The sequence below is a fragment of the Topomyia yanbarensis genome, chromosome 3 (assembly GCF_030247195.1).
Source record: "Topomyia yanbarensis strain Yona2022 chromosome 3, ASM3024719v1, whole genome shotgun sequence".
Taxonomy (NCBI): Eukaryota; Metazoa; Arthropoda; class Insecta; order Diptera; family Culicidae; genus Topomyia; species Topomyia yanbarensis.
The window spans coordinates 229,366,579-229,378,855 of NC_080672.1; the positions used below are offsets into that span (position 1 = coordinate 229,366,579).

At 37.7% G+C, this 12,277-nt stretch overlaps 2 protein-coding genes across 13 annotated transcripts in view; one reads left to right on the top strand and one right to left on the bottom strand.

The window, feature by feature from the left end:
- Positions 1–684: 684 nt before the first annotated feature.
- Positions 685–3,601, bottom strand: LOC131692654 (putative nuclease HARBI1). The gene is made up of 3 exons (XM_058979817.1): positions 3,248–3,601; positions 1,259–3,180; positions 685–1,165 (listed from the first exon to the last, which is right to left on the bottom strand). The coding sequence occupies exons 2-3, from the start codon at positions 2,180–2,182 to the stop codon at positions 800–802; spliced, it is 1,290 nt and encodes a 429-aa protein (XP_058835800.1). The 5' UTR covers positions 2,183–3,180; positions 3,248–3,601; the 3' UTR covers positions 685–799.
- Positions 3,602–4,421: 820 nt separating this feature from the next.
- Positions 4,422–12,277, top strand: part of LOC131692701 (mitochondrial glutamate carrier 1-like) — a 548,789-nt gene continuing 540,933 nt past the window's right edge. The window contains exon 1 of one of the 12 annotated variants that reach the window (XM_058979891.1): positions 4,422–4,493. The gene's annotated coding sequence lies outside the window, so the exon portion shown is untranslated. Of the gene's footprint in view, positions 4,673–8,268; positions 8,333–12,277 lie in introns of those variants that run through there. The other 11 variants (XM_058979894.1, XM_058979886.1, XM_058979892.1 and 8 more) reach the window with 11 other exon arrangements.

Consider the following 12,277-nt stretch of genomic DNA (forward strand, 5'->3'; position numbering starts at 1 on the left):
ATTGCACACAGGTTCATGCACTGGACTGCATCTATTTAAAATAAGAATATATGACGGTTTCGATGGCCTAAGATGTACCAGGTACTCTGATGGAATTCATATTTCCAATCTCAGGAGAAATTAAATTCGTCTGTTGCATAGAACTTTCATTGGTTTCTTTTTTGTAGTTAGCATATTCACAGCCAGGGATACCTAAGGCCTCCCTAAGGGAGAAAAGATTTCTCCTCCATGACACCTCAGGTTTAATAAAAGAATCAGGCTTAAAAGGAAACATGTATAGAATTTAGCTTTTCTTCGAAATAGTGCTTCGAGTGTTCCTCCGGTTTGTTTCCGCGCAGCTTGCATGCAGGACATGAAGTTAGATTACGCGATCACACTCCGCAGAAAAGCCACTGTAAGTTTGATGTGATGGTGTGTGTGTGTCCTGAGAGTTATTGACCCTTGGCACAAACGGATGATCAGTTAGACGAACATTATCCAGTATCGATCGTTGCACGCAATCTTGTCTGCCTGTTCGAAGATATTTACATTTACTAGAAATTCGTATATTTGCACGAACCCATGTTAATTAGCGCATAGCCGAGTAGCGTGCACTCAGGTTTCGATAAATTCATACACCAACCCGCTGATATGAGATATGTTTTATTGACAACTAGAAGAATTAATCTTGTATGGACATGTTGAGAAAGTTATCTTTAAATCCGCCAGTGAGAATTATGTGCATAACGTTTAGATAATGTATTAAACTGTATTATAATGTATTATGATTAAGTCTGCTCATGTATGTAAGTGTACGTTTTCACTCCTCTTCTTCTCCCTTTACTTTCCATAAATGCTCTATCAAATCCGCTTGTAGTTGGTAATGAAGCGTAGCATTATGTACTTGGTCGTATCGCTCAAGAAAAGCCTGGAAGCCATCAGCAGAACCCATGTTGACAGTAACATCGCTATTCCGACAGTTGAAAGGTACATCAGTCTCGGATGCATCATTTCTCTGATCCTCGATGATCATGTTATGCAAAATAATGCATGCACGCATTATTGTTGCCAAATCTTCTTTCCGCCACAATCTGGCAGGGTTCTTCAAAATAGCGAACCGTGCCATTAAAACACCAAATGCACGCTCTACATCTTTCCGGGCTGCTTCTTGCATTTTCGCGAAGTGCTGAAAATAATTTAGGAAACAATAAACAGTCAGCGCATCGAACTGTTAACTCATTTTGATAATGAATTCCAAGCAATATGATTTAAAAGTTACCTTACGCTTTTGTCCAACTGGTGACGTAATCGTTTGAACTAATGTAGAAAGTGGAGGATAGATACCATCGGCTAGATAATATCCAGTAGTGTAGACTCTATCGTTTATGATGAATTCTACTTGAGGGTTCCTACCACTATATAAATCAGAGAACAGGGGCGATCGTTCTAACACATTCAGGTCGTTGTTGGATCCTGGCATACCGAAGAATGCATGCCAAATCCATAAATCTTGTGATGCCACTGCTTCTAAAATAATCGTCGGTTTTTTTCCTTTCCCTTTGTACTGACCAGCCCAGGCAGTGGGACAATTCTTCCACTCCCAGTGGCAACAATCAAGGGAGCCCAACATTCCAGGAAACCCGCGCTTTTGGCCTTCATCCAATAAACGTTTTATGTCTTCGCTGTTTGGTGACCGCAAATACTGACTAGCAAAGCGGTCTACAATTGTACGACAGAATTCTAACATGCAGCTCCGAGCAGATGATTCTGACATTCGTGTATACTCATCTATAGCATCAGCCGGAGATCCGTAGGCTAACTGTCGAATTGCTGCAGTACATTTTTGTAACGTTGACAACCCAATTTTGCCAGTCGCATCTGCTCGCTGAACGAAATACACATTGGTGGATTTAACTTCGTTTACTATACGTGTAAAAAGATTACGGTTCATTCGGAATCTTCTTCGAAAGTGTTCGTCTGTATACGTCGGGTCGACGCTGAAATAGTCGGACACCAAACGCTGAGCACCCTCTTGCGCTGAACGTTCGATATTGGGCCTTTTTCCTTCACGCGTTTTTCGTTCGCATTTATTCTTATTCTGATCCTGCGTTTCGGCTAATGCAGCCTGTGCCTGGTTCAACATTTGACTCATGAAATCCAGGTCATCATCACTAGAATCCGACAAAAGGCAGGAGTAATCCATTGTGTTTACCGATATCACTATTTTCAATGTGTTACACGCTTAATTGTTCTGAGAAATGTCAATAACCGGTGTGGAGGTGGGTAACTAAATTGATGACCATGATAGCAACGACCGGTGTGCAGAAGAAAGACTAAGCTAAAATGGCCACGCTGCCTGTAATCAAAATGGTCACCCGAGTAGCAACGCACCGGTACGGTTGCTCTTATATTTTGCTAATCCCTGCTGAAAACGACATACCCCCACTAGACCAATATTGCCAAAATATTTGTTTTGTTACAGTCGTGTCCAAAACTTAAATTGTTCTGATTAAAATATTCTATATTATGTATCAATTTCACGCTCCGGGAAAAACCAATGATGTAGTCTTTATATCCGCATTTAAATGATCATTACGGGTCTTCCATCGGAATACAGCAAAGCAAAATAATATATATTTGTTGTTGGCCATTACGGAAAATATTTCCATGCTCTTCATTTTTGTAAGTTGCTTTCTGAGTCGAGCAACCTCATTCACAAGATCAATCTTCTCTGTTCGCATTTGGTTTAAATATTCTAAAACTACTTTTTTGCATGGCTTAATTTTTGTTTAGTTTGTATAGGTGCTTAGGTTTGTTCCAGTACTTTGTGATTTTTTCGGAGAAAACAGCAGTAGAAAATAACACGCTTCTATTTACACCGATGATTGATGCAGTTGAAAACTGTAAAATTCAACTGTATCGATAATACTAAAAGAAGAACAACAAGCGATTTCCAGGATAACTTTCTCACGGTTTGCCACAAAGTATTGCGAATCTTTTCTTAAATCCTGCGACTTTTCAGCCATGCGCCACCGGGCCGTGCGTTGAATTACGCGCCCATCTAGTTTGCATCAGTGCGAGTGAGAAAACATTTTGACGTTTGTTTTTGTTTCGACCGCACTCGTGTGTATCCCATATAGCAACAACTCGACGAAATGCTATATTATCTCGCGATAGACAATACTCCCAATTTACTCGGCACTGGAACAAAGACAATTTTTACATGAAGTTGAAATAATTTTCATACTTAGGCTAAATAGTCAGTTACTCGGTTAGACTTCGAAAAGAGACATTTCCGCATTAATCCGCACACCGCGCTACCGGATCTCTCGGAAACCTGTAGAACTTCAGTTCTGGATAATATGTTTGAATTCGTCTGCCAGAAAATGCCTTGCACTTCATAATTACAGACGGACGTTATGGAAAGAAAGCGGAATCTCAAGAAAACAAAAAAAAACAAAACGGTAAACAAACGTCGTTTTACGTTTTATATCACAATACGACAACACTTCCAAGCAGCCCTTTAGTACTTTTAGTTTCCAAGCCGAACGTTTGCCAATGTCACTTTCGTCCACTCACGAGCTGGTTCAGAATTGGTTCAAAAACAGGGGACAGAGCTGGCGGATCCTATCCTAGGGCAGGGTGAAAATAGGCGAAAAGGGGTCATGCATAAATGACGTAGCATTTTGGGGGGGTAGGGAGGGTATACCAAATTTGAGACGAAGTGTGACGAGGGGGAGGGTAGGGTCAGAAGGTGTGCGACGTAGCATTAAGTTTAAAACCCATTGTTTAGAGAAAACAATTTAATGATCCTCCATTTTCAAAAGAAATGAATTTAAATTCAAACAAGTTACTTTTGATGCGGTTTTTCATGAGGTAAATTTTACGATTCGCGGAATTACAATAATACGAAAAGATTTTGTATGCGGATTTAACTTGCTGCATTAGTTAGCTAATGTTGCTAACTAGTAGACTTAGTTTGGAAGCTGAATTAAATTTTCACTTCGGATTTAACCAAACAAAATTTAGTAATTTAGATGAACGTATGGTTCTTAGAATCATTAGCAGCTGCACGATTGTGAACTGAGAGAACTTGTCTTCATGCTCTCCTTCACATATAAAATTCAAAACAAAACTATCAACACTATATTTGTCATGAAATGGGTTTATTTTGCACGCAATTTGTTGTTATAATGAAAATGTTGATAAAAGTCGTCAAACATTTTGAAAGGACATGTATTTAAAATAATTGAAAAACATATGTAATTTTTTATTCATCACCGACGAGGGGGAGGGGGTAGGTAAATGCTACGTTATTTACGAGGGGGAGGTTGGAATTTTGTGACCAAATGCTACGAGGGGGGAGGGAGGGGTCAAAAATCGCCGAAACAAAGCTACGTCATTTGTGTACGGCCCCAGAAGAATGCCGAAGGAAAATTAAGAAGCCGATTGTCACGTCTTTTAGTATTTAACGTGCAAGTATGTCAAGTTAATGTTTCCAGTGTAGTTCAGTGGTCGGTGAATTAATCAATTGCATTATAAGTAGTGTTTTAAATCAGAAAGCACTTCATACTCGATTTGGCTTATAGTTAATTGAAGTGAAGTAACTTATTTTTGATAAACCGTTTAGTTTTCTAATGCAAATATTACATAAAAGGATAGAGAATCATACTGGCTGTGGAACAATATATATGTATATACGATTATGGACAGTTTTTTGAATTTAGAAAAATGAAATATTACAGCTTGTAACTTCAGAATAAGCAAAACTAAAAATTATGATTTTCTTTAGCCGTGTGCTAAAGAAAACCATAATCTTTTCTACTAGACCGGTTGCATAATTGTTCAAATCTCGACAAACATATGATTACGGCCTAAAAGCCAACTGTCAAAATCCACTTTGAATGGAAATTTCGGACAAACCGTTACACGCCAATCGCAGATGTTGGTAGTACAGGAAAGAGAAAAGTTTACTCTTTCATAAATTGTTGTGAACTGTATTCTACTAGTAACGGGTTGTCTGGAATTTCCATTCAAAGTTGATTTTTAAAAGCTGGCTTTTAGGCCGTAATCACATGTTTGTCGAGAAATGTGCACTGGTAAAAAACGGAACTAATATAAGAAGATATATTACACGTTAAAAAAAAACTACCCATTTTATGTATTGAAATTGCCCATTTTCGGAAGTTATTCGAGCTAGCAAAAAATGGGTATTTTTTTGTTTCTAACAACGAGTACTTTTTATCCATTTCACAACTACTCGATGAGGTAATGTCAATGGGTATATTGATCTTAACAATGGGTGAAAAATCTTTTAGAATTATTTCAAGCTAGTTAACCTGCAAATTATGGATCGTAGCGGAACCTGAAAGTTATCGGCCTGCATCGGAGTCCGTGGCGGAAACGGTACATTTCGGCAATGTTCCGAAAACAACGGCTGTTTAGACTACTGAGGATGTTGCAAATATGCACCAGTTCGGCATTTTTAGAGCAGCCAAAAGATCAGCCATCAAAAATATATCCAGTTGGCGGATTTATTTTGTTAAGGAGCTTTGGAGTAGGATCTCTATCTAGATTCCTATACTTTTTTAAGGAAACAATAACGTGAAATGAATATTTTATGTTTATTTGTTTAATTCAGAAATAATTCTTTTGACAGTATATTTTATTCTGGCGCGATTTTCATGAATGGGTATTTTTTACGCATTTTGCTGTAACAGTTCTGCGAATCTTAATAGGTAAAACATACCCAGGTTGATGTACAAGGTCTGCACTCATTTATGGGTACAAAGTCTACCCATTTAATGGGTTATTCCACTTTTATTGAAAATGCGTAGTTTTCTACGCATTAATGGGTACTTTATTTTATCAGTGTATCTAACAGAAACGTCAAATGGAGAAAACTGCGCGCAAAAATTTCCTTGCAACTTTTAAATTTATTTAACAAGGCACACAGAAGGCTACTAATTCACTATCACGTCTGCATTTACTCATTGCAGGATCGTATAAGCATACTACATGTTTTTCGCGTAGATAATAGGAAGATAATTGATAACTTATTACATTTTGCCGATCACTTTTGCTATTATGCTCTTTTACATATGTGGTCTTGGCAGATGGCACATTTTACTGTGACGTTTTGACAGACGGGCTTGTACCCAGTTAAGCTCAGCCGGAATTGAACTGGAATTCTGGCTGGTTCCAGTTCGTACACGGGCTCCAGTGACACAACCGATTCTAACTAGAATCGGTTGTGTCACTGGAGCTGGAATACGAACTGGAACCAGCCAGAATTCCGGTTCATTTCCGGCTGAGCTTAACAGGGTAGTTGCTGTAGTTGTGATCTAGGATAGGATCCGCCAGCTGGCTTCTTATATTTTGCTAATCCCTGCTGAAAACGACATACCCCCACTAGACCAATGTTGCCAAAATATTTGTTTTGTTACAGTCGTGTCCAAAACTTAAATTGTTCTGATTAAAATATTCTATATTATGTATCAATTTCACGCTCCGGGAAAAACCAATGATGTAGTCTTTATATCCGCATTTAAATGATCATTACGGGTCTTCCATCGGAATACAACAAAGCAAAATAATATATATTTGTTGTTGGCCATTACGAAAAATATTTCCATGCTCTTCATTTTTGTAAGTTGCTTTCTGAGTCGAGCAACCTCATTCACAAGATCAATCTTCTCTGTTCGCATTTGGTTTAAATATTCTAAAACTACTTTTTTGCATGGCTTAATTTTTGTTTAGTTTGTATAGGTGCTTAGGTTTGTTCCAGTACTTTATGTGATTTTTTCGGAGAAAACAGCAGTAGAAAATAACACGCTTCTATTTACACCGATGATTGATGCAGTTGAAAACTGTAAAATTCAACTGTATCGATAATACTAAAAGAAGAACAACAAGCGATTTCCAGGATAACTTTCTCACGGTTTGCCACAAAGTATTGCGAATCTTTTCTTAAATCCTGCGACTTTTCAGTCATGCGCCACCGGGCCGTGCGTTGAATTACGCGCCCATCTAGTTTGCATCAGTGCGAGTGAGAAAACATTTTGACGTTTGTTTTTGTTTCGACCGCACTCGTGTGTATCCCATATAGCAACAACTCGACGAAATGCTATATTATCTTAGACAATACTCCCAATTTACTCGGCACTGGAACAAAGACAATTTTTACATGAAGTTGAAATAATTTTCATACTTAGGCTAAATAGTCAGTTACTCGGTTAGACTTCGAAAAGAGACATTTCCGCATTAATCCGCACACCGCGCTACCGGATCTCTCGGAAACCTGTAGAACTTCAGTTCTGGATAATATGTTTGAATTCGTCTGCCAGAAAATGCCTTGCACTTCATAATTACAGACGGACGTTATGGAAAGAAAGCGGAATCTCAAGAAAACAAAAAAAAACAAAACGGTAAACAAACGTCGTTTTACGTTTTATATCACAATACGACAACACTTCCAAGCAGCCCTTTAGTACTTTTAGTTTCCAAGCCGAAGGTTTGCCAATGTCACTTTCGTCCACTCACGAGCTGGTTCAGAATTGGTTCAAAAACGGGACAGAGCTGGCGGATCCTATCCTAGCTTCTGATTGGTCGTTTTGCCAGCCAAGAGCGTTCATAATATTTTCAAACGGGATAAAAAACAGTGCTGCTGAATTTATTTTGGCTACTTTTCATACCCATGAACATTTTATCGAAGACTCCATATCAAGAAGACTGGCAACTCTGTCCAGAATCCGGAGACAGTAACAGCAACGCCACTTGCGGGTAAAGGTGGTACTTTCCATAGTGATGCACACACACATATACATTTTTACATAAAGCTTCCTCCCTTCTTCCAATAGAGGCGCTGTAACCTCTGTCGCTTCTCGTTTGTATGGGGGAAGGAAAGAGATATCAGTCTTCTTGATATGGAGTCTTCGATTTTATGCAAATTGAATAAATACCCTGAATGACGATATAACTACGTGTAAAGTTAAGAGAGACACGAATAAACATAAAATTCAATTTTTAAATGCAGCTAGTATTGTGAATTTTTGACAGAGCTTGATATTTGAGGTACAATTATTTTCAGCAATTGTGAAAAACTTGCAAATGGAATTTGGCAACGATGGATGCTTGTTGTCTTTGGAATTACGATAGGGCTTGGTAGATAAAATTAAGAAGAGCAAGAAGCCTGTTGTCGTCTCTTCTCTTACTATTTCATGTGCTTTATTGCAACCAAAAGTGTAGATATGAGGTTTGGCATTGGAAAAAAATGCTAACTTCAGTCGACTTGGATAAACATCACAACGCAAAACATCACATCTACAAAATATTAGCAAAACTTTGGTATATGGTATGTGACATTTTGACTTAAGATTATATTAATATGTAAAGAATTATTATTTTTCTCTATTATTTGTGGACGATAAAGCTTAGCTTTTATTTAGCATAATAAACTCAAATTGTTTACATTTGTTAGATATGACGTTCTGAATAAACAGTATAGATATCTTCACATTTCATAAACAAATTTCTGCATTTGTCTTCACCGACCAAAATTCTGAATCCGTTTTTGATTTTGAGCCAGAACTCAGTCGACTTCCAATTATACACTGTAAATAATCCGCACATTGAACTTAAGTGTTTAACACTTAATTTTGCCGCAACTGTCTTTACACTTAAATTGTATGTGTCGAACACTTGATAACGCATTTCTTTGAGAAAACGTTTATTCCAATAGAAGCCACACATAAGTTTCATATGTATGGCGTATTCTAATTATGTGTTTGATAAATGCTTATTAAATGTATTCCATATAGAATTTAAGTTTGCATCAACTTAAATATTATATCATTCCTTATAAAAGACATGTACAAAAATGTTAATTTTCAAATGGGGGAACATTTGTATGCATATGACATAAAAGATTTTCTGGTTTAATAAAATATTTTTTATTTTAATTTAAAAAATACAACTAAACTTATAACTAAATATATTTTCTTAAAAGTAAGAACAAATATGTTTATGTGTTATTCTTACATGCATTAAAATGAAGAAAAATGGTTTACCCTAACGCGCCTCCTCTTCGGTCCTGTTAAAATGAAGTTCGTCGATTTACCTGCACCTTTACCTGCAAGAACAAAATTATGTATTAATCATGCAAACAAGCATTTTATAAAAATTGACTTACCATGCAAAACCTTCGGAATATGCCATGCAAATCTCGAATTAAATATTTCTGCATGTATTTTCCGCCATATTTCTTCAAGTCAATGTTGTGAAAAAAGTCTAAGTGTTTTCACACTTAATGTTGCCAAAATTGTGAAAAATAATGGATTTCATGGGCAAAACATTTATGATTTAATAAGCTGACACTTAACATTTATATGTGATGGCAGTCAATCATGCCATCACGTAAGACGTTTAAATTCTAAGCGTAATATAATTAAGGGCAAAAGAAAAATTCTTGAGTTTTGATGTGGTTTGAAAGTTGAATCTTAAGAGCCGAATCTCTTCGTAAAAAAGTGTGCATTAGTTACAGTAATTGGCAAAACATTTATGATTCAATACGCTGACACTTAAAATTTAATTTACGTGATACTTAATGTTGCCGCAATTGTCAAAAACATAGATTTCATGGGCAACACATTTAAGCTTTAATACGCTTACACTTAAAATTAAAATGTGATGACAGTCGATCATGTCATAGGGTAGTACACTTAGTTTTGCAGTCCAATTTTATTAAGGGTTAAATGGAAAGATCATGAATTCTCAGTGTCCCGGTCAAACCATTCGGAATTTGATTCGGAATCCTGAATGGAGTCAGTATGGATTCCAAATCAAATGCAACAACCGATTCTGAGTCGGAATCGGTTGTTGCATTTGATTTGGAATCCATAATGACTCCATTCAGAATTCCGAACCGGTTCCGGAATGAGTTTAACTGGGGTGGCTTGAAACTTAAATCTTATGTGTCAAATCCCTTCAACACAATGTGTAGATTATTTACAGTGTACGACAAAACACTAATTAGGCTGTGCACGCTGACGAATTCGACATAACTTTGATTTTTACTGTGAGCCGTGTTTAGCAACACTGCCATTTAGCTGTGAAGTTATTTTGCTGCAATTACCCAGCCCGGGGACAACTTGACAGCTCCCATATATTGAGCTCCTAAGCGAATTTTGTGGTGATTTGGTGATGTCATGGCGGCTCGAATGGAACAAAATTTAAAAAAGGCGCATCCCATCTATTATTTTCTATATCTGTAAAAAATGAACAATTTAAGCATATCTATCACCAAATTTATTTCGCTCTTCAAATTAGAAACTGTCCATACCTTAACAGAAGCATAGATTCCATTTTGAATCTACAAAATCCAAAAAAAAAAATCGATTTTCAGAAATACAAGAAAATGGCTTTCAAAATCGAGCCACTTCCACTTATATTGAAATTTCCGAAAATCTTCGGGATCGAACCAACATGAAATCCTCCGGTAGACGCCGTTCAATTAGTTTTCTGTCGGGCTGGAACTGAGTAATATGCGAAATGAATTCTGAAGGGATCAGTACCAAAACCATCGCAAAATCTTTTGGAAAGAATTATTGCAAAAGTCGAACAAAACTCTGGCAAGAGTCGAACATAATTGTATATTCCTGGCAGTATTCTTCCTAAAACCGGTCACTACCGGTTTGCTGCCAGAATTCTGGTAAAAGCGCACAAATTCTATCCAAAACCAATTTTGCTAACTGTGTAGAAAATCCTACATATTTCGTTTATATTCCCAAACGAAATTCTAGAATTCTTGACGTTCTTAATTAATTTGAAATAAGATGTCATATGTTCACGAATTGTTAGGCTTGATGATTTACTTTCATTGGCCAAAATGATTTTCATTCATATTTCTTGGGCAAAAAGCACAAATGATTTACCGATTACACACATCACACAACAATAAAACAAAAAAACAACGACTTCCAGTTAAATTTATAATAAGATTTATGTACCTTGCTGACAGTTTCCAGTACAGACACTTTATATAACAGACTAGCGGAGAGAAAAACAGAAAAACTAGCAACTATGGATGTAAACTGGCATCACGGAAGCTCCCATAAGCTTTGCATGAGCTTCCTCTTGCACTCCCTCTACAAAAACCCTCATGCTCTTTTGGCTGCATTTTTTGACAGTCCGTTTGGCTGCAATTTTTGACACTTCGCTAGTCTGTTTATAAAGTGTCTGTAGTTTCCAGTTAGGGATAAATTTATTCTCAAATAATTTAAAATTGTTTTCTTTATCCACATTTTGGAATACGCTTTTTCTAAATGTTGTTCTTGCTGCATTGACGGCGTTCATAACACACGTAACGAAACACGCTTTTCTCTTGAAACAATTTCGTTTCGTTGTTCGTGGTACTTGTACGGAGAAGGCATACTAGCGCCACCAACAAATTAGTGGTACCTATATGAAACAAGCACTATCTGTCAAGTTGCCCCCCCCCCCCCGGTCAAACCATTCGGAATTTGATTCGGAATCCTGAATGGAGTCAGTATGGATTCCAAATCAAATGCAACAACCGATTCTGAGTCGGAATCGGTTGTTGCATTTGATTTGGAATCCATAATGACTCCATTCAGAAATCCGAACCGGTTCCGGAATGAGTTTAACTGGGCCGGGCTGCAATTACCAAATCAATTCACTGTTAGGTGTGCTTACTACCAGCTGCACCAAGGTATGGCAGATTTGTTCTGATCCAACTGGCTAGGTCAACATCAAACGAGTTCTTCCGGTGTTGTTGTTACACCTGCAGCGATCCTTAACTGTTGGCTAGAGAGGTGAGTTTTGCCCCTTTGTTGCGACCTCTGGTGATGAATAACCGACACCACATGGTGCTTCTTATGTGTTGTTGGCAACAACTTGTTGCTGCCCTGCCTCCTTTGCTTGGAGTTAGTTGTGGAGCAGAGCAACGCTTGCTCGACTTGTCTTCCACTCTCCTCCACAACTACGTCCAAGCAAAGGAGGCAGGGCAGCAGCAACACAAAAAGCACTATGTGGTGTTGGTTATTCATCACCAGAGGTCGCAACAAAGGGGCAAAACTCGCCTCTCTAGCCAAAAGTTAAGAATCGCTGCTGGTGTAACAACAACACCGGAAGAACTCGTTTGATATTGGCCTAGCCAGTTGGATCAGAACAAATATGCCATACCTTGGTGCAGCTGGTAATAAGCACCACTAACAGTGAATTGATTTGGTAATTTCAGCAAAATGACTTTTTTACACCATTTTGAGCGACTTAGTGGGAT